The sequence below is a fragment of the Lissotriton vulgaris genome, chromosome 8 (genome assembly GCF_964263255.1).
Source record: "Lissotriton vulgaris chromosome 8, aLisVul1.2, whole genome shotgun sequence".
NCBI lineage: Eukaryota > Metazoa > Chordata > Amphibia > Caudata > Salamandridae > Lissotriton > Lissotriton vulgaris.
The window spans coordinates 1,225,527,596-1,225,551,412 of record NC_141696.1 but is presented as its reverse complement, the minus strand read 5'-3'; the positions used below and the strand labels follow the sequence as shown (position 1 = coordinate 1,225,551,412).

The window sequence follows — 23,817 nt, the reverse complement described above, 5'->3', positions numbered from 1 at the left end:
ATAAATACAAACATAAATGCATGCATACATATACTTATATGCATACAGATGCATGTTATTTACATGAAAGTTGAAAAAACACTAATAAAAGCAAAGCTAAAAAGCCACCTCATTACAAACAGAATGGCTTTAACTTAAACGAGGGCGAGATCTATTGCATTTTCAATGCTTGTTTACTTTGGTTCCATCAAGAAGGCATTCAGATGTGTCACACATTTGCCATAAATTCTGAATGTTAGCACTCTAGTTGCGCATTAGATCACTGTAGTAAAGCTACTGCTCACCAGGGACGTCTGCTGCTGGTATTCAAAGTGCATGTTTCCTGTCTGCATGTCAGAATTTTTTTAATGAAATAGAAGAGGATTTGAGAAGTCACTCAAAATGATCCCTAATTTTTCTTTCTGAAGCACTAATCATACTTTCTATGGCAAAATTAACCCCTTCATGTTGTTCCTTTTTAAATTGAGTGTTTTCAGACTTACCACTTCATTCCAATCAAAATGGCTTCTGGTGTGCCATACTTTTGTCATAAGTAAGACTGTTCGCACTCTAGTTGTTCTTTAGAGCACTCTGGGACATTCTGTCATTGGGCTATACTTGGGGTACATCTGGGTGATATTTGGGCTACATTTAGGCTCTTTTGTCTCTGGTGGCCATCTTGGGAGACTGTATGTCAGAATTTTTTAATGAAATTGAAGAGGGTTTGAGAAGTCACTCAAAATGTGCCCTAATTTTTCTTTCTGCAGCACTAATCATAATTCATATGGCAAAATATACCCCCTCATTTTGTTCCTTTTTAAATTAAATGTTTTAAGAGTTACCACTTTATTCCAATCAAGATGGCTTCAGGTGTGCCATACCTTTGTAATAAGTAGGACTGTTAGCGCTCTAGTTGTTCTTTAGAACACTCTTGGACATTCTGTCATTGGGCTATACTTGGGCTACATCTGGGTGATATTTGGGCTACATTTGGGCTCTTTTGTCTCTGGTGGCCATTTTGGGAGACTGCATGTCAGAATTTTTTAATGAAATAGAAGAGGATTTGAAAAGTCACTCAAAATGTGCCCTAATTTTTCTTTCTGCAGCACTAATAATACCTTCTATTGCATAATATACCCCCTCATTTTGTTCCTTTTTAAATTAAATGTTTTAAGAGTTACCACTTTATTCCCATCACGATGGCTCCAGGTGTGCTATACCTTTGTAATAAGTAGGACTGTTAGCGCTCTAGTTGTTCTTTAGAACACTCTGGGACATTCTGTCATTGGGCTATACTTGGGCTACATCTGGGTGATATTTGGGCTACATTTGGGCTCTTTTGTCTCTGGTGGCCATTTTGGGAGACTGCATGTCAGAATGTTTTAATGAAATAGAAAAGGATTTGAGAAGTCACTCAAAATGTGCCCTAATTTTTCATTCTGCAGCACTAATCATACTTTCTATGGCAAAATATACCCCCTCATGTTGTTTCTTTTTAAATTAAATGTTTTAAGAGTTACCACTTTATTCCAATCAAGATGGCTTCAGGTGTGCCATACCTTTGTAATAAGTAGGACTGTTAGCGCTCTAGTTGTTCTTTAGAACACTGTAGGAGGCTGCAGTAGAACACAAAGGAATCAACTGACAGTCTCTGTCCTTGTTGGATGTACATGTTTTACTGAGAATGTCAGACTTCATTTTCACATGACTGAGAAAGATAATGTGAATTTACAGAAAATATGCTTTCAGTTTAGCTTATAGATCCCCTTCCAAACCACTGTGGGACAATCATGAGATATTAGTTTTCTTTCAAACAATATTCATGATATCACAGCAGAGGGTTTTTTCACATGGTAAAATCACCTTAGAACCCACCACAATTCCTAAAACGAGTATGGTACCATCAACAAATGATTTATAATGTAACTAAAGTCCTAAAACCCTCTATTAACTACAATGCTTTTTAATGAGGTGCTATCATGTATATTGGTCCCAAGATGGCTGCCAACACTTCTTGGATGAAGTGCTGACAGCCAATCAGATCAGATGTGTGGTTAGGCTCCGCCCAGATATATATCTTTTTTTGAACCTAAATTACTCAAAATCCACTGGAGCACATATATTGAGACCTAGCAAAGGCACATCGGGCTAACAGTCCCTACAATTTTGCCAAGTTTCGTGCAAATCCATACAGCCGTTCGAGCTAAAAGTGAGGCCAACCGCCCTATGGAAATTAACATGGGAAAAACGCTTTTTGGGGCCCCCCTTTTTTCTCGGCCCCCCCTTGATGAAACCCCCCCCAAATTGTCAGGGGCTGCTCAGAAACAAAATGTTCCATTTTCCTGAAAATTTCAGCCAATTCCGTCCACAAACGCCAAAGTTATTAGACATAGAATTTTCAAAAATCCCATAGAGAGAAAATCCTAACTATATATACCTACTGGCGACCGCCAGTAGGTAATATATATATATATATATATATATATATATATATATATATATATATATATATATATATATATATATATATATATATATATATATATATAAAAACTCTAAACCCTGATATATTAATGGTACAGGTGTCACCCTGTAAAACGCAGACCGCTAAACTTTCTTTCCCCCTGACAGTGAAAGAGCCTTGATACATTGTGGAAGAAAATGTTTGTTTCCAGCAGTCTGGCAATACAGTTGTTTAACACTGCCTGCCTGTTATTTAGATGTACCCAGCCTGCCTGTTAGCTAGATGTACCCAAGCCTTTTCGGATATTGCTACTTTAGCTATTCCCAAATTGCCAGCATTCCTGTGTTCAAAATCATCCCCAGGATGGCATTGCACAATGCTTAATTTGGGCCAGTAATTAAAGGTGGCACCGACCAGCACTCATTTTTCCTCACTAAACTTTGACCCAGAGCAAGAGAGGGGAAAGCAAACTAGGAGAAAAGAAAGAGGAAGACAAAGAATGAAAACTGAGAAAGGGAGAAAGCAGAAACCCACATGAGTGAATGGGGCAAGGAGTGTCTAGTGGTGGATTAAAGACCATGTTTATTTAGCATTTGGCACCCACCCATTCATAGCCCCGGCAGTGGGCTTCTGAGCAAACCTTTGGTCCCTGGCACTTATTCTTTTACAAACTCAGCACTGGCATTGTACAGGGGCGTAACGAAGACCCCTGTAATGTTTTGGGGGGCCCTCTGTGTTTCTTGCTGTAGGGGCTCTGACCCCCTAAGCCATGCCATTGCATGCTTTGCAAAATGCGTGCAATTGCATGGATCAAGAAATAGTTAAATATGTGGAAAGACACTGCTTTCCCAAGCTGGTTCCTGCAGTATTGGGGCGACCAGCTGTTCAGGGAGCCCCCTTTGAGTCCAAGAGAAATCAACATCTGTGCGATCTGGGAGACACCCGGGTCCCTCATCACCTTCTGCATGGGGCCTCCAGCATTTTCCGTTATGCCTCTGGCATAACAGCGTCACATCAAGCAAGGCAGACGGGTCAGATACCATGGTGCATTGGCTTGGTTGATGTGTACCACGAAATTTCCATGTGAAGTGCAGTCTGATTTTTGGGCATGCCCTTTTCTGACAGGCAGGCCTACTTATCGAATAAACAGGTTTGTTTCTTAAGATTTGAGTAGAGCTAAATATACCAACTTTCGGTTTAATGTTTACCTCAAAAAGATCCCACCAAATATTTTGCAAATTCAGTTTGCTAAACAATGATTACCTCAAATAGAACCTCAGAGAGATCAGCATGTAGGTCCCTAATGAAGGAGAGTGGTGGCTAGTCCCACAGTATAAACTTCTTTTTTCCTCCTCTTTGCCTTCAGATCCAATAACTACAAAATATATCTGAGCACTTGATTTTGCAAGAACTCACGATTCTCTGGTTCAGTGATGGGTGAAAAGCGCCAGTTCATTTTTAGGTCTCGTGGCGATTACCACGCGAAAGCGCGGTCTCGCTAGAGACCTATAGTCACCGGCTCAGCTTCCCTGGAGACAAGAGATGGCCACACGCATCCTCAAGAATCGGATCGGAGCGGCCACGCGCACGTGTGCACATCTCCTGGGAAGCTCCAACACACACAGCCACACCTCCCCCTGCTTTGTCGCGCGCGCACACACACACACACACACACACACACACACATAAGCACACGCACACATACAGAGAGACAAACACCACCCATCCCCCACCGCCGCCCACACACACATACATGCGCGCACAGAGCCCCACCCGCCGCCTCCAACTAAGCGCCACTCAAGGCATCGGCGCCAGTCCTCCCGGCCCAGGTGGGGCATCTGATTCCGACCCTCCAGGCACATCGCCTAGGTCCCGGTGCCCCACCAGCGTTAGTCCGGCTTCTTCCGTGGAGACTACTGGTCACACTGGCATTTCCTACCCAGGGGAGGGGCATCACGGGGGGTGATACGGGCACAATGAGCGCGAGAGAAGCAATATTGGAGGGGAAGGCGCGCGCGAGACGCACTGAAGCGCGCGCCAGGCGGGGGAGGGGTCTCTTGTTTCCTAAACTGCAGTTATATTTGGTGAGTCCTTGCACTCACTTTGTCTCGTAAAAAAATAGTTTTTGAACTAGTTTATCAGTATTATACAATGAGACTTGCAGGATACACATAGACCATGCTTAAAACCGACTCAGAGGGTTGTGTAACAATGATTGCATCTGTTAAAATAGGGTGTGGGATTTTCAGGGTATAATAATTATCTGGAATTTCCTCTCCCAAAATGGAATAATAGCCGGGGATTTTTGTGATTTCGGCATTAAATTCTGTACGTCCCTGTACTTATTTAGCCTTTCACCTTTGTCCGCGCTATATAAAAACGCATTAAATAAAATAAAAATACTTACATTTATGTAATGGTTCAGAACTTTCTCGCACACAGTAAATGACGGACCCAATAAACTCCACACCTCTTTTGTCGTCCCTGCACAAACAGGTGTTTTCAAAGGCATCTTAAAAATCTGGAGCAGTCTTAATGAAGACCATAGATCCCTGTAGTCAACACACTGAGCTATCTTAAAATGTTTCCAGTGAGCACTAACTTAAACGTGAGCAGCTTTACTAGGTTATTGTAGTGTGTCCTTCAGCCTCAAAGTGCATTTTCCTTGCCTATGCCGAATAAAAATCGTTGGTAGGTTGTAAAAGTAAACAATTAAACAATAATCCTGTCATTCGGGAATGGCGGACAAGACTGACAGACACAGGACCCACCCCCAAAGCTGCTCCATTGACAACCCTAGGCAGGCAGCTATGAAGTTAGAATGGGCAAACGTACTAAAAGCGAAAGCAGATGGTGAATATGGTACGAAGGACAGATATTAATATTACTGTGAACTGGACTAAAAGATCCTCGGAACTCTGACGCAGCAGTTTCCCATCGAGCGACGTTCACCCTGGAACCTGTTTGCCCCCGGAGTCTTCCAGCACACTGCTCATTCTCCTTGCCAAAGCTATGCATTGCAAGCGGCTGTGCCTACGGCTTTGGAGGTACCACATTATCAGAACCCGGACCACATCCTCCCTATACCATGGCGAGCGGGCAGAGTTTGAATATCTTTCCAGCACGGGCAGGAATTCTGAAGCCAATATTTCTGCTCCTAGCCTGCTGCTGGCTGAGCCTTGAGGGAGCCCACCCTTCCCGGACCACTGAGCCCAAGCCCTGCCTTGCGCCGCTGCAGTGGGAGGGCAGGACATTCTTTTCTTCACTTTAATTACATACCCAAGTTTTTGAGAAAATTGCCAGCTCATTGTGCAAAGCAGAAATGAAGCGTATGCCCTCCTAACTGCATCTGAAGGGACCTAATTCCTAATTTCTCATTTTCTTTCACGGATTACTGGAGGAGGTCAGCTAGTGTTTGCAGTAGGGAGGCAAAAGACGGGAGGGGGGCACTGGTGCTCAGGACGGTGGTCCTGTCATAGCTAAATTTATGTAAACCTAGTCTTGTAAAATGTGACTATATATAGACACATGTAGGAGGCTACATTTACATCTGACCTCCTGTGCTACTTGGAAAAAAAAGTTTAATTATGTCTAAGTTATTTTTCTGTGTGTGTGTGTGTGTGTATATATATATATATATATATATATATATATATATATATATATATATATATATACGGTAAAATCTTCAAAGACGCCACATTCCTGCTGTGGAAACGAAGACACGGACCCAATGGCTGCAGTAAAGGAGATTTTATTAGAAACCTCTCTGGTTACGCGTTTCGAGCAACTAGTGCCCTTGGTCACACACCGCGCACCAGGTCAGCTACAAATTTAAACCATTTTTTTGAAGTGATGCTCCACCCATTTTCGTGAGTCACCAGGTGTAGACATAGAAAAAACACGTATTATATTGTAAACTACGTGCACACCTATATTTACAATGTAAACAACAGTGATGCTGGCACTGAAAACAATAATATCTGCATGAATGCATATACCCTACTAGGATACATAATGGTCATGTACAAAAATATATATAGAAGTCCTATATGAAGATTTGTCCATTAGGTCAATAAATATATATACTCCTACAAAAATATACTATCTATATACAATTGTCACAAACATTTATGAAAAAATATATAATATAAATATACATGTATCTACATATGTACATACTCTATTTCTATATACAAATCCACATACGTTACCATAATGACCTTCCATAACCACTTTATAATCATAAGGACCTATCCCAGAACATAATTCATATTGGTATGAATAGCTCATGACTAAGGTATGTACATGTACATTACGCGTGCCAACAACCAAATTGCAAAACCCACTAGTGATTTATCCCACTACGAACTAAAGTGAGAGTGAAAAAAATGTGAGCTAAAAACTAATTATTGGTTGACATAAAATTCATTAATCACCAATTTCTACTTCGAATGGACAGAGAGATAACTATTTACATGGAGCAAATGTACATCAAGATCTGTATGATTAAAGAATCCTGACTGGACTCCCATGCGGTGCCTTGTCGGCGCCAACAATTATCAGTTGTTGAGTTCAGAAAGACCCTGAAAAGAAAAATATGAGAAAGCCACATGTGAATATTCTCTGGATATACTACTTGGAATTGATATTAGAAAACCAGAAACAGTACAGAGATAAACATGACTACAACAGATGGTGCAAGTCTTCAGTGGTGTTTAAACCATTTGGATATTTGCTGTCTAGTTCAATGATATATTCGGTTTCTTTTTTACGTAGCAGTTTTTCTCTGTCGCCTCCTCGAACGAGGGGCGCTACCACATCAATAACATAGTATGTTAAGTTGGACAGATCATTGTTATGTGTGGATTTAAAATGACGTGCTACCGGGTAAGAACTGTCACTGTTAACTATGGCACGCAAGTGTTGCAAGATCCTTGTAGTGCACCTGTAGCTTGGTACTGCCCACAAAACGAAGGCCACAGGTGCACGTCAGGACATATATTGCAAACTCACTGTGACAGTTAAAATATCCTCGGATGGCTTTCCTCCTAGAACTGAAAGGTGTAAAGTAATGTGACGTGTTGACACCGAATTTACAAGCCCTACAGGAGGAACATTTAAAGAAACCTTTTTGTTTTAGCCAGGTACTGCCACTACCTAGTTCTGGACTGTTTTTAACTAGACAGTTGTGCATTCTTGGTGCTCTTTTATAAGTTATGGTGGGGGCACAGGGGATAATATCACCCAAGACACTATCAGTTTGAAGGATAGGCCAGTGCTTCCTCACAATAGACCTTATTTGTCTCTCTTGTTTGCTGAATGCCAATATGAGTCGAGGAGCAGGGTTGTCTGACTCCAGTTCTACAGTCTCGGATGTCAGGAGTGATTCCCTAGGCTTGGCTCGACACCGCCTAAGCGCCCTATTCAAGACTTTGTCTTTATAGCCCCTTGCTCTTAATCTGTTCATCGTGATTTGTGCCTCATGTTCAAAAATTTCAGGAGTGCTGCTGATCCTTTTAACTCTCAGCAACTCCCCATACGGAATATTGGTAATTACGTGTTGGGGATGCTTGCTACTGGCGTGTAATATACTGTTACCAGCCGTGGGTTTACGGTATAACGATGTGGTAACAGTATTATTGGCTATGGTGACATGAACATCTAGGAAATCTGCTTGCTCTTTGCTGATGTTGGCCGTAAAGAACAGATTGTCATTGTTCTGATTAAGCGCATCAACAAATACACAAGCACTTTCCTCATCCCCCTCCCAAATACAAAACACGTCATCAATAAACCGTTTCCAGTATTGAACCTTGTGAAATCCGGGAGTGTCGATGAGACCGCGCTCCTCCCACCAGCCCACATGTAGACATGCGTAGCTGGGGGAGAAGCACGATCCCATCGCCACACCTCGCACTTGTCTCCAGACATTCTTAGCAAACATAAAATAATTGTTATGCAAACACCAATGCACTAGCTCACATAACATCTTGTTGTGTGCGTAATATTCACAGGATCGTGAACCAAGGTAGTGTTTGATGGCGTTTAAACCTTTGGAGTGATCTATGGAGGTGTATAGTGACTCTATGTCTAAAGTCAGAATGCACCAATTATCGCGCCACTGGATAGAATTAAGTTTGTTTAGAAAGTCCCCCGTGTCTTTCAAATAGCTGGGCAAGTCTTTGACAATGTCCTGCAGAAAAAAGTCTATGTACTGTGAGATATTCTCCCCCACGCTGTTGATGGCCGCTATTATGGGACGGCCCGGAGTGGGAATTTTCTGCTTATGAATTTTGGGGATCAAATACAGTATCGGTATTACCGGATGTTCTATGTGAAGGTAGTCAAATTCAGTCTGGGAGATCAGGTTATTTCTTTTGTAAGACATTAGCATTTTTTTCAAATTGTCTTTGGCACGTTTGTAGGCCATCCCATTTGATCTTTCATAGCAAGCGGGGTCACTTAACTGTCTCATGGCTTCGGCCGTATATTCTTCCTTTCTCCACAAGACAATATTTCCCCCCTTGTCAGACTTGTTAATAACCACTTCCTGATTTTGACTTAGTTTTTTCATTAAAGAATTATACTGTATGATCCTGGCATTGTTCTTATGAGTTTGTGCCTGCACAGTACGGTTTAACTTTTTCAGATCTTCCGTCACGCATTCGTGATAAATGTCAATAGCATCTTTTGGCATGACAGGTAAAAAAGTGCTTACCGGCTTGAACGGACTTTCTCCAGCTCCTTTCTGGCGAATGTTCACATTTATCAATTCTCTTTGAGTGGTTAAAACACCTTCATCACCGGATGTTGGATCCACAGCCTCTCCCAGGTCACAAAGGGTGAGCAAGAGTCTAGCATCTCTTGCTGCTGGGGCTGCTAGAGCTGTGACAGTGGTACTGCGGTTGGTGGTGGTGTTGGCAGTACGTTCCATATTTTTAGTCACAGTTTTGGATGCAAAAAACTTTCTAAGTTTAAGTTTACGAATGAACTTAAAGACATCCGCTCTTGTATTGGTGTAATTGAATGAACTTTCCGGACAAAAATTGAGTCCTAGGGTTAGTAATTGCTCTTCTGCTGTGGTTAGGGTGACATCGGAAAGATTGGTAATGGTACAATCCTTTATTGTTTCTTCTTGTTGAACCATTGTTTCTTTTTCTTTTGCTGCTGTTGCGGCTGCTGTGGCTTTCCTCTTTTTGCGTCTTGCATGGCGTCTTGCGTTACGCCTTTTGCGTTGTAATTCTTTTTGTGTCTGGGACGCAATGTTTGCAGCCGGTCCTCTACTAAAAAATCGATTTCTTCGCCGATTTCTAAAATTCTTCCCGGTTGACCCTCTGTGATGCTGATTTCTGAAAGGGACATGCTGGATGAGCTGGCCAGCGAGACTGTATCCGGATCCGAGTTTTCCATCAACTCTTCCTGTTGATTGGTTCTAGCCGCACTATATATATATATACACAAAACCCCATTACTCCGGCAGGAAAAAAGGCTCAAACACAAAGCTTGTAAGATTACGGCTTCTTTTAATGAAAAGGGTCCCTCGTGACTCAGCAGATGAAAGAGAGAACGTTTTCGGCTGTTCAGCAGCCTTTATCAATCTGCTGGACGCCATTTTTATCCCACATATATAGTGCTTAGTCAAAGAAGTGGTAAAAATACTGCACTAGCTGCAGACACTTAAAAATCAGATTATACATTTAAATAAATGTTCAAATAAACAAGAATAACTTGCAAAGTGTGCAATTGTACAAATCCTGAAAATAAATGAGACATAAAATCAAAGATTAGCTATTAATACAATACATCCATTACTAATAAATATCACATGGCGTCAACCACCTCATTAATTTAAAAAATACACTGAGGGTTAAGTGCGCACGTGAAGAAACTCCGTCTCCGTGCTGAAGCATATTAAGCAATATTTTTATTTTCATGTAGCTTATTACCCTTTAGTGCAGTCGGTAAGATTCTCCTGCGGTAAATAATTTTTTTCATCAGCATGTTTATAACAAGCAAGACTAGCACTCTATATTACTGCCAACTTTGCTTAGCATAAGCAACAGCTAACCATTCACAAACAATGTTTATATACCAATTGCAAATTTAAAAAAAAATTACTGCAAAGCATTGTCATTTACAATGCCAGTAACTCAAACTTTAAAGCTGTGAGACCTATTGCATTGTAAATGCTTGTTCAACAGGCCAGAGAGAAAAAATAGAGGCTCCTTCAGATTCTAAAGCAAGGTTACTCACTTAAACTTTGTTTGAAACACTCACCCAGAGGTTGCATCTCTTTTGGCAGAATGCGTGATTGAGGTTGTTCCATTGTCACTGATGGACTGAGGTAGTCCCTTCACAACCTTTCTAATCTGATCGTGAACGATCTATTTCAGATCTCAGATTCTTAAAAAGATTTTTCAGATGGAAAATTTCCAAATGTTCATTATTAAGTGGTTTCTCCACACTTGTTGTGCACAACTGATTAATCTAATTTCTATTTGATTTGAAAGATGCATACATTCACTCCCCTTTCTTGAAACTATACAAGTAATACCAGAGTTTTATTGTTAGGAACAAACATTCTCAGGTTGCAGTCCTTTTAGTTGGTTATAGTCAACTTGAGGGTGAAGAGCAAGAGTACTGCAGTCATCATAGCTCGTCATCTAATTCAAGTTTTTTTTGTCTATCCCTGCCTAGACCATTGGGTTTTGAGAGTCTCTTTTGTAGCCCTGCTACAGAAATAGCCTTTTCAAGACACTCTCATTTTCTTTTTTGAGGTATGGGAAAATAGATACTGATCCCATCCCAACGACTCAAGTTCATATGGGCTGTCCTAGATGCAGTTCTTCTGAGAGTATTTTCACCCCGCCAGAAAATTGATGACCCACAGTTGACTCAATTGTTCTGCTGACCAGACTAAAAGGTTGGGTAAAGGTTACGTTCTGTAAAGTGTATCAGTTGATTCCTCAATAACCAAACTCAACTGGAACATCTTGGGATCTTGAGAATCCTGTTTACTTGTGGTGTGCTCCACAAACCATAGCTTTCTTTTTTTACCTTTTAATTGTTATTTCTATACCTTATCTCACCCGTTAGTCCAATACAATATCAAATTCTTATGTACTCTAAAGACACGCTTCTATATCTTTCTATAACTCAATGTCTGTCCAACATGACCTATAGCCTAACCACATCCAGCATTATAATTCACCAAGTGTACTGTATCTAATTTGTGAAGAAAAAGAAGCAGAAGATCGATCTGCAATGACACAGCTCTACTTCTCTCTCTCCTTTAACTTGCTAGCTTAGGACAAACCTGCATCATCGATCACTTGGAAACCAGAAAATCTGTGAATCATCTTTAATGCAGACCTACTTTTAATGCTGTTGTTGAGGACATCAACTTGTAGCTCTCTCTGCTCCAAAACTCACCCTCTTCTCAAACAGCATCCAGGATTGAGTTAACAAGGTGGCAGATGAAAGGGCGCTTAGTTTACTACTGTGTAATTTAAACAAGCTTACAAAACAAACTGATACACATCTTACGATTTTAATATAAGCTAACAAGCTGTACCTGGGCTTTCAAAAGTTCGACTGTGCCATATCAGCTCTGAAAGATCGCTACTGGCTCTCACTGAAGATTAAAAACAAATAAATTGAAGTTACTCTATATTAATCCTAAGGCTTACTGGAATAAATGTGCATCAAAACCACATAACCTTTCCAGCTGGAACCTTTGTTGTGCTATGCAGCACTTGTTCTCACAACACACATTCAGATAGCTAGAGCACACTAGATCCCCAAATAATTTCTGAACTAAGCCACTGTTAAAGACGTTGTTTATCTGAATGCAATCTACTGGGAAAAAATGCCAGATGACTGTCCTCACCTTATGCTGTATAGCTCAAATGGCATTCTGTCTACTAAATACTATTTGCAGGCCTTACTTCTGTACAAATGTGTCATGAAGTTATTGGAAGGTAACCAGTGCTTTACAGGCTACACACATCGCATATGTGGCTATAGATTTACATACTAGGCATAATCCTGCCATCTAGTGTTGTTTTTCTTTGAAGAAGTGTTTTGAGTCACAAGATGCGCTGTGATTGCTTTCTCAGTGGACCATACCTAAGGGCACCAACTGCATCTTAGATCGTTCTTCTCTGCCATCTTGTTCGGAATTACATTTAGAGCACACAGAGTTCAATGTTTTTTCAACACATTTTTAAGGTCACACATTTGGATTTCAGTACTGACGTATCAGCATAACTCGGCGATACCTCAACAACCTTTTGCCTCGCTTCATCACAAGACAAATTCAGAGGCCTGACCGTCAATTCCCTGGATGCTACCGGGCTCATTGTGCCCTTCGAGGACTGAGTATCCTCCTTCGGACATAGAATAAAGAGAATGCGGACTAGAATTGGGTGCTGGAATGAACATGGTCTCAAAATTGACCTCCCCAGTTGAACTCCAAAGACCTGCTGTTGAATCAGCATGATGTCAGAAACCTGTGACATTCTCGTGAACTTGACAATGCCTCCTATGAGTCTTGCCTTACCTTCCGCTCAATAATGACCCTATGTTACTGAAGAGAAAGCACATTGCAAGATGCTCCAAGAGACGACCTCCAAAACCATGGACATCTCCAGAGAAGAAGATCCTTTCAGCATTGACAAATGTGAGGCGGCCGGCCCACTCAGAATCCAGACAACACCCAGTCCAGAGACAGTTTCCTTAAATGCATTACAGCACAAGGAAGAGAAGTCCTTCCATCCAAGATGGCTGACCAAGAGGAGCTCTCCTAGGAAGCCCCAGGATAGGGATTAACATCGCTTGTAAATCCTCAGTCTAGCCCAGCCATCCACCACCCTTTGATAATTACATGGAATGCATACAATGCAATTCTGTGTTCTGGCTTGAAACAGATGGAATTTGAGGGTGAGAATACTGTAAAATGTGGGCTCAAACCTACCAGATAGAAAAGCGCTGCCCGCCAATGTTGCCCCTCTGAGAGACCAGCTAATGACTTGACCAGACGAAGATACTGCGCCTAAGGCACCTGACTGTTACCAGCGGCGGTCCTCTGACTCATCTCGGGATAAGATTTGCCCCACAGCCAATACTCCCAATCACGGCAGGGCTGGCAATTTTTAACACATAAGGGAGAGGAGGAGGTAAGTCACCTTAAGCCCGTCTGTTTAGACACAACCAACACAAAAAGGTACGGCAAATGTAGGGATAATACAAGGTCATGTATTACTACCCTAAACCAGACATACAAAAGTCCAAGTAGGACAGTCACAGAATTCCTGGATGAGTGCAGAGGGAAAGGAAGGTCATCCATATGGAAGAGGAACCCTCGCATATAAAATTGTGTCATGCTCAGTCATTGGCTGTGGAGAAGTGTGGCTCAGGGGTTAGAGGCGGCAGACCTGGAAGCTGAGATCAGCTCTGGACCAGGGTTCAATTCCCCGCCTCGGCAGGTCTTGGGCTAAAAAAAAATTCCACGGACTCGATAATTCTCGCTCCGGTGCCTTCTCGACTCACGGGTTCACACTCTGCGACTCTGGGCAATAGCTTGCTTAATCTCCACAACGGCCCCTCGTGGCGGGATGCCTGGCTTTCACCTTGTGCATACCCTGCCGGGGTTATCTCACAGGGGAATACCAGGACGGGTTCCCTAAGCAAGCGCCGGGAAACCCACTGCGGGTAGCTGTGCGCTATATAAGCTCAAATACATTGGCAGCCTTTCCCCACCCTGGTAGGGTAGTACCACCAGGGCAAACTCGACCTCCTGTTGGACTCGGTGCAGGAGGGAGTTCTTAGATAAAAATCTACTGGATAAGGGAGGGATCCAGATCAGTGGGTTTAAAATACTGATGGTTCCCAGGGGGATTGCCTTTATTAGTGGGAAATACAGGTATGATTAAAAACGAGTGGGACGGAGACGGGCAGCACTATCAATCCCATTCAGAGTCACAACAGCACCAAGAGTATTCACCAAGTGCCTAGCAGTAGTGGCAGCACATTTAAGAAGACAGCACATCCACTTCTTCCCATACCTGGACGACTGGCTCATGAAAGCCAGCTCCTACAACCAGTGTGTAGAACACACTCCTACCACTATCCAACTGCTTCACAACTTAGGGTTCACAATAAACCACACCAAGTCCCATCCGCAACCGTCCAAAGTACAACAGTACCTCGGTGCCACAATAAACACCTCGACAGCGTTAGCTTATCCCACTCCGATAAGGATAGCCAGCATGCAAGCTCTTCTCACAAAGTTTCAGCCACAACACTCCCTTCCAGCATGAGTGTTCATGCAGCTCATAGGGATAATGGCCTCTTGCATTTTCATATTTTATTTTATTTTATTTTGAGTATTTATAAAGCGCGGCTGATACCTTGCAGGCTTCCTGGCGCTGGAGAATACTCTGCTGACGGATAGCCGGAGTAACTAGCGGACGGGCAGATTTTAGGGGAAAAGCCAGGTCTTGATGCGTTTCCTAGATGGAAGAAGTTGTGAGATCTTGCGTATGTCAATGGGCAGGCTGTTCCATAACTTGGCCGCTGCGACCCTGAAGGATCTGCCCCCGGTTCTGGCTTTATTGAATCTGGGCACCTTTACCAGACAGGCCGAGGAAGAGCGTAAGTCTCTGGTGGGAGTGTACCACAGAAACAAGGCTTGCAGAGGTCTGGGCCCGAGTCCATGCAGAGCCTTAAAGACAATGCAGAGGGACTTGAATGCCGCACGCTGCTTTAAGGGTAGCCAATGTAGCTCGGCCAGAGCTGCTGTGGCCGAAGACCTTCTCGTCCAGCCAAGAGCCAGCTTGGCGGCGGCAGATTGAATTCTTTGTAGTCGGTCCATCAGCGTGACTGGAGACTCAAGGAGCAGGGCGTTACAATAGTCGAGGCGACTGAGTATCGTACACCTGACTATCGACGCCCGGGCTTGTGCAGGGAGAAGTGGCATGATTTTACGCAGGGAGCGTAACAGGGCTGTACAGATCCCCCACTGTTTTTGCTACCTGGGTTTCCATACTCAGCTTGTTATCGAGCATGGCTCCCAGGTTGCGGACCGAGGAAACTGGCAGAGGTTTGTCTCTAGTTTCATAGTGCCCCATGCAAGACTACAAATGCGTCCTCTCCAAGAGTGCTTAGTACGCCAATGGAACCAGGCTCAAGGTCAATTAACAGATCTAGTGTTGGTGGACGGTCGGACTCATCGCTCTATGCAGGGCGAACGTTCCTAGAGCAGGTTCCTCAGATAGTCTTGACAACGTGCGCATCGCTCTCCGGCTGGGGAGCACATCTACTGCAGCACACCATGCAAGGCAGGTGACACCACAACAAAAGTTACTCCATATCAATAATCTGGAGTTACTAGCCATATTCCTAGCATTAAAAGCTTTTCAAAAGCAAATATCAAACCAGGCTGTGTAAGTCCGCACGGACAACATGACAGCCATGTATTACATACAAAAACAGGGCGGAACACACTCCCTGCAACTTTCTCAGCTAGCACAAAACATATGCCGGTGGGTTATACCTCAAAACATTTTCCTCTTAGCCCAGCATGTTCCAGGAGTACAAAACACCATTGCGGATCTGTTAAGTCATCAGACACAACAGATCCACGAGTGGGAACTTCATCCGCAAGTTCTTCAACCATTCTTTCAGATGTGGGGACAACCTCGGATAGACCTCTTTGCCACCCACCAAAACGCCAAATGCCCAAGCTTCGCCGCCAGATATCCACACCCACTGTCCAAAGGCAATGCGATCTGGATGAACTGGTCAGGCAAATTTGCATACGCTTTTCCGCCTCTACCGCTCATGCCACTAGTAGTACGCAAACTACAGCAGCATTCTCTAACCCTCATCCTAGTTGCTCCAACGTGGGCTAGGCAGCCGTGGTACAATACACTGCTACAACTGCCTGTAGTGCCGCACCAGAAATGATATCTATCTCCACGCCTTTTAACCCAGAACCGTGGAGAGATCAGACACCCGTACCCAGCTCAGCTCAACCTTGCGACCTGGCTCCTGAAATCCTAGAGTTTGGATATCTTAGCCTTCCTCCTGACTGCATGAACGTCATAAAGGAAGCTAGACGTCCAACCACTAGAGCATGCTATGCAGCGAAGTGGAAACTCTTTGTAATATATTGTCACAACAATATTAATCCCCTAGACATGTCTATTCAACACATCATATGATACGTATTACATTTCCAAAGATGTAACTTAGCCTACACGTCTATTAGACTGCATCTTGCTGCCATAGCAGCATATCTACATAACAGACAGCATTTATCTCTATTCAGAGTGCCTGCTATTAAAGCTTTCATATAAGGACCCAAGAGAATAATTCCTCCCAGAATACCACCTTCACCAGTGTAGAATATGAACATTGTTCTCACACGGCTAATGGGACCTCCCTTCCAACCTTTACATAAATAAGAACAACAATTTTTAACATGGAAGGTTGCGTTCCTAGTAGCTATTACTTCGCTACGGAGAGTTAGTGAACTACAAGCACTAACCATTCATGAACCATTCTTGCAAATGCATCTCAATAAGGTCGTTCTCCGTACTAATCTAAAATTCCTTCCCAAAGTCATTTCTCCCTTTCACCTCAATCAATCGGTGGAACTGCCTGTGTTCTTCTCGCAGCCACAGACAGTAGCAGAAAAAGCTCTTAATACCTTAGATGTCAAAAGAGCATACTTATACTACATTGAGAGAACACAACCCTTCCGTAAGACCAAACTACTTTTTGTGTCTTTCTCACCACCACACAAGGGCAACTCTATATCAAAATCTGGGTTAGCTAGGTGGATTGTCAAATGCATACGTGTGTTTAAGTTTATTTATTTTGCATAGTTAATTAAAACCATTGCTTACAGTAAAACCAAATCAAATACACAAGATAAAAGATATAAAAGTAAAATTATGAACATCTCAGTCCGGCTCTAAAGCCCTTACCATTTTTAACATTTGTCAATGCGTTTCTAGGTTTGTGTAAAAGTTCCTGCGATTAAGTCTTATACAAAAAAAGGTTCTGTACAGTCGGTCTTAAAGTTATTGTATGTTCTTTAGAGGTAGCCCACAGTGGCTTTAGCATCATAGCACATCGGCCAGAACCCAGATCTTAATCATAGTTTAATTTAAGGTGTGTTTACATACAGCATGCATGGTCCCAGTACGATTAGCGATGAATCCGAGAAGATGGTCTTTTTTGGAGCATGTTCCCAGAGATAGGTTGAATGAGAAGGCTATGCCTTGTTTGTCTTAACCGTTCATACGCAGTTTTTGTTCGGCTATCGTTAAGAATTTTACTAGACTGCCATTTAGCTGGATATTTTCTGGATTTAGACAGGCTAACACAGCTTGCCTCCTGGTGCCAAAGCCTTTTTGATTGAATAATTGTTTTAGGAAATTGCACCGTGCTTTAAGCATTCCTTTACATAGGCAGATTAAATGCATACAGATTTGCTACCACAAAGCTAAACGTACGTTATCTGTTCCTCCTAAAGCCCACTCTACAAGGAAAAAAGGGTCTGCTATGGCATTTTTAGGGAACATTCCCTTAGATGACCTCTGCAAAGCAGCTACATGGTCTACACAGCACACATTCTCAAAACAGTATTGTGTAGATGTTCAGACTAAACAACAAGCTAATGTAATGTAATTTGGTACTTATAGAGTGCGACTGTCCATCGGTTAGGAGTATCCTGGCGCTATCCAAGCGGAGAGAGAGAATAACCAACAGAGTCCTAAATGAAGGAAAGGCATAATTCATCTGAGGCAGTAAAGATCCACGTCTACAGGGCCTTCCTGAATTAGGATTCTGTGTTAAATAGCCTTAGCTGTGAGGGAAGTGCGTTCCAGGCTTTGGACCCAAGAACTGCCACCGTTTTTCCTCCTTTTCGTTTCAATCTAAAAGTGGGGGGTTTGAGCAAATTGGCAGCAGATGACCTGAGGGACCTCATTGTAGTGTAAGGAGTAAAACGTCCTATCAGATACTTGGGTCCTAAACTCAACCTGGCTCTATAGGTAATCAAGAGTATCTTAAAGAGAACTGTCTTGTGCAACGGGAGCCAATGCAGACTTTTCAATGCTGACGATCTTTGTGGTAGTTTAAGCACCACTCGCGCCGTAGCATGTTGTACCACTTGCAGTTTCTTGAAAATCGCTTTATTTGCCACAGATTTCCTCGCTGTTATCGGAAGAAAGTGTAAAACATTTTTTAGTGATCTAATAATGCTAAAGCATGTCCCGGCTACTGCTGTCGCATGAGGGATAAAGGAGAGTCCTGCATCAAATTGTACTCCCAAATTCTTTGACACCTTGACCACATCTGGCGGTGGGGTGATACTCTCCGGCCATCACTTCTCGGGAAGAAACCGAACATCCTTCCCCACAGGGAGGATTTCTGTCTTATCTGAGTTGCATTTAAGGTGATTGTTCCTCATCCATTGAAAGCCCGCGCTAGGCAGCTTTTGAAGTTAGCTTCTACCTCTGAAGTAGTATCATCTAAGGAAAGGATCATTTGGGTATCATCTGCGTATGATGTGACTTCTATCCCAAATGATCCAATCAAAGAGATAAGCGGTGTCATATAAATATTGAACAGCAATGGGCTCAAATAGGAGCCCTGAGGGACCCCTATAGAGATATTTCGTTCCGCTAATGTAGGCCAGGCTGTTCTCAAAACAGTATTTCAAACTACTGCAACAGATAGGGGTGGTCACCGTTAAGAGTGGGTACTGCTATACAGTGGGTACTGCTATACAATCTATACACAGTGTGTAATCTGCAGCTCATATGCCTCGAACGGAAAATGCTACTTACCAGTATGCATCTGTTCTTGGCCTGTAGAGCTGCAGAGTTACACACGCCCACCTGCCTCGCAGGGTACCCTTATCTGTTCCAGTATTATCTTAATTAGATACAGCTTACATGGCATCCTTTCTTTTCTTGCAAAGCTCCATCATTTCCCTAACGATGAAAAACAATCTGAGGATGGAGCCGATGCCCATGCGCAATGTGGTCCAAAGGAGGAGTCGCCTATCTCGTAACTTCCAAAGAACTTTTCAGGACAAAAACAACTGCCAACATCCGGGCCCAACACTTGGTGGCAATCTATGCACAGTGTGTAACTCTGCAGCTCTACATGCCAAGTACAGATGCCTATTATTAAGTAGCATTTTCCTTACTTTTGGGGCTCCACGTCTGGAGGCACAGACCGTTTCGATGGCAACTGACGTCAGAATGCAAGTGTAGCACCTCCAAAGGCACCATATGTCATTTCGGAACGGAACACCATCAATGCGGAGATGCAGAGCGCCACTTTGCGACACACAGATGAACTTCAAAAAAGTTACTGATTCCAGTCTGACGCCTGGGGAACTTTCAAAAGATGTGGAATCTGCAGCTAGATAGGTTCTCTACCAGAAAGTCAGTTAAGGACAAAGAGCTCCCAAAATGCTGAAAACATGTACACCATCTAACAAACAAAAAAATATGCATTTTGCCACATCCTCTGTCTTCCTTCCTGATTTGTTGTAAAACTGCTCTGCAGAGGACAGCAAAATTCAACACAGGAGTTTCGAATGCACGCACCCAAAAGTGAAACATTGAAGTAGCTTTTGAAGCTCTTGACCAATCCACACAAATTTGCATTTGCAGTATAGAACCATTGTCACATAGAAAGCTGTCACTACTTTAACATTTTTGAGCATGTTGATTTTTTCTAAAGTAGGACAGATTGATTTTAGGAGAACGAGAAGGATGTGTTTTATTTTTGTTGTTGGATAAGTCCTTTTTTCTCGTTGTTGCTTTAAAAACTTTTCCTTATGTTCTGTATTAAAATTTCTACTTGATATTCAGCTTGTTCAAATTCATTTTTCATTCCTTTTTTTTAATTTGTTTTGTTCTACAGAACTTCAGTAACACCAAAAACTACCTGCCTTCGGAAATGAAAGCCTTCTTCACACCCGGAAAGGTACATTTTATTTGCATACTAAGAGAATCTGGTAAACATTGTCAATTTGCAAAGCAGCAAAGGTAACAATATGAAAATTCTTTGAAAAGCGGAAATAAAGGGGTGAAGGTTGATGTGAGGGTGGAGCAAAATGCTGTTTTACAAAGCTGTGCAGCATCAAAGAAAAAAAAGATAAAAGGCGCCATGACTCAATCGCTGCTGTTGCAGTACTGCACACTTGCATGAAATATGTGCAAGCAACTTTTTCATAAATCAGCAGATGAGGCAGACCGCACTCTGGCGTCTGGGTAAAAGCACACGATGGAGAAAGAAGGTCGGGTTAGAAATGCACGCGAGTGAGAGTAACATGGGGCATTAGTAAAGCAAATGAGGGTGAGAGCAAAGCTGGGGAGAAGCACATGAAGAAGAGACCAACATGTAGTGCGAGGGTGGGGAAGAAGTAGATCAGAGAGAGCAGCACACGTGTGAGAGAGCAACATAGAGTGTAAGGGAACAGCATTTGGGGGCAGGAAGGCTCCACTTGCGCACTCATGTCGTGCGTAACCGGAAAGGAACTTGCGCACTCATGTCGTGCGTAACCGGAAAGGTGCCCTGAAATTGAGCAGTGGAACGTTGCTAGTCAGCAAATTATAGAGATGACAGAGGCAATGCTCTAGGAGAGGGACAAACATAAGGTGGACAAGCTAGGAAATAGAAAGCCATTGAATAAGAAACAAACAAATGAGAGTGCAAATAAAGACAACCAATCATAAGCAATGGGCAGGCTAAAAGCACCTATAAGTTCTTAGTAAGCTGGGGTTAGGTCTTTAGCAAATAGTCCGCTCACGTTGTCAGGTATGCGAGTCCTAACAAGGGATCAATATACTGTTGCATATTGACTATATTCATTGAATACCGTCTTCATACAGTCCTGAAATTTGACACGTGTTAAACAGGCCCGAGACTTAATAACATCTCTGTCAGAGCACAACATAGACTACTTCTGGATCCAGTCGCGGTTACTTTCTGAAATTATTTCTAGATACTAATCAAGACTGGTAGACACTAGACTAACATTTAGCACCTTTCCATCTGAAGGCATTCTCACCTCAGGCATGTTGTTGGCAGGAGCATCTATTTTGGTAAATGGCTCCATCAGCTGCAATGTTGAGTTCAAATTTTCAAACAATCTCATCCTAACTGGGCCGCAGTTCCCTATTACCCCAAACGTGGTGTTTGGCCAAACTCAGAATTAAAAAGTGATATATAAATACCACATCCTACATTCTAGTCTATGAGGATGTATTTTGATGTGAACATAGAAACTGTGCTGCAGACGAATGTAGAACCTCCTCAGAGCCTGCATGTGCTCATCTTGAGGATAGCTCTGAAGACAATTGGTGATAGCACCTGTGACCTTTTTCTAATTGTAGCCAATTTGAAATATCAGTCAATAGCTAGAACTGCTCATAGCCGAGTCATATGAAAATGTTTGACCTGAATACACCCTCTGCATTCACCTGAATCACCTTTTTCAGAGAAGTCACATCATGGAAGTAACCCTCCCTCGCTTTGTTGGGCAACTTTAGTAAAAGCAGTGTGTTTATGGAAAATTAATATTCAATATGCCATTCAGTTTCATTATAGGGAGCTTTTTTGACCGCTTTTTATGGAACATATCTTTTTACTGAGTTAATTGGTAGGTGTCAACATTTGCACACATCCAGTCACCTACAACCAGAGGCGCCGGCGGCTAAAAGACAATGCATTAAGTGTAAATATAACACCACCACATTAATGCCGACATCCCGGAGTCTGCCAGCGCTCAGAGTCAAATCTAGCAATTAGAAACGGCTTACCATGTCAAAGACAACGTCCGTTTAGAAACGAGCGCCCACCTAGAAGGGGGAACAACAAATAAAGAAAACCCACCCTCCCGCCCGCCACCAAAAGAGAAGGGAAACAGGGGAACCTGCACCAAGATTTCAGGAGTTGCATAGCAACCCATACCTCCCACCCTCCCAGACGGGGCTCTACCTATTTCACATTTGAAAGTATTAGACGTAACACTTTCAGGATTTTGGTTCAAGCGTTATAAAAGTAGCCAAAGCTCTGCGTATTTCTTGCTCTTCTGATTTTGGACCAACGAGAGTCGCTCCATGGCAAGGGTCAACCAGAGCCTGTAGAGCCAAGCCATGTGATCCGGAACCGTCGGAGTACCCCAATTAACTAATATCACCTGTCGCGCTGCGAGTAGTGCCAACGGCACCATCTGCCTGCCTCGTAATGACTGTAATGGGAAATTGAGCGGGTTCGATAGCCCCAGCAGAATGTAAGCCGGGAAGAGGGGGGATCTCGGTATCAAATGCCACGTCTGTGTCATTAAGTACCTGCTCCCAAAAGCGCTCTAACCTAGGGCAGTGCCAAAGATGTGCAAGGCAGCCTGTCAGGCCATAACCTCGCCAACATTCTTCAGTGTGGTTCTTGTCCCATTGGTGGTAAGACCTTTAAAGAGCGCCACTTCGCCCCACACTTTCATTGTCGCTGCCGTGACCGGGGAGGAGTTTAGGCCCCATAAGCGTGATCGGCGGGGAAGCCAGATTTCACGCCAGGCATTTGCACCAGCTACTGCCTGGTCCATAAAGGTCCAGGGCCTCTCAGAAAGTGGGCGGTTCCACTCCAGTACATATCGAAGGTGCGCGGCTTGGTGGTATCGGTAGACCAGCGGCATATTCACCCCTCCGTCACCCTTGGGGTGCGACAGTTGCACTACCGAAAGGCGTGCTTTCTTATTGTCCCAAATGAATTTATTCATAGCAAGCTGTAAGGCTCGCAGTGCTTTAGGTAGCGATATTAATGAGAGGGTCTGAAATAGGTATAATATGCGTGGTAGGATTATCATTTTTTTTAAGTTCAAAAAGACTTTATTAGGCACAAAAGGCAGGCATAAAGGGAAGAACAAAAAGAAAAGAAAGGGAGCAAGGGTAACAGTAATGGGAAAAATAGAAATAAAGAAGAAGAAAAAAAAAATTAAGTGCAATCATGAGCATAGCAAGTATAATTGATACAAAAGCATAAGCATAACATGGGTATGGAAATGATCACAAGAATATCAATGTAAAAGGGAGGTAAGCAGGTCATATAGGAACATAGCATTAAGGGAATGATAAGGCAATCAAGGAGGTTTGGGGACCTCCTGCTGAAGAGGTAAAGGGCAGTGAGGACGAGTGGAACATCTGTTTAAGTATAAAACAACAGGAAGCCATAAGTCCGCTCTCTTCGGAGCCAGCTTAGGAGGAAAAACAAAGGTAGTGTCTAGCCTGTGGTTATGGCATACATTGTTCCACCATGCTTGAAATGAGAGGCTAGACGAGGAT

At 42.9% G+C, this 23,817-nt stretch overlaps 1 protein-coding gene across 3 annotated transcripts in view; it reads left to right on the top strand.

Annotated features, from left to right (window-relative positions):
- Positions 1-23,817, top strand: part of PDS5B (PDS5 cohesin associated factor B) — a 772,490-nt gene that overhangs the window by 634,804 nt on the left and 113,869 nt on the right. For all 3 annotated transcript variants that reach the window (XM_086935125.1, XM_086935124.1, XM_086935126.1), the window contains exon 29: positions 20,399-20,461. In XM_086935125.1, coding sequence (XP_086791251.1) covers positions 20,399-20,461 — 63 coding nt within the window. The remainder of the gene's footprint in view (positions 1-20,398; positions 20,462-23,817) is intronic.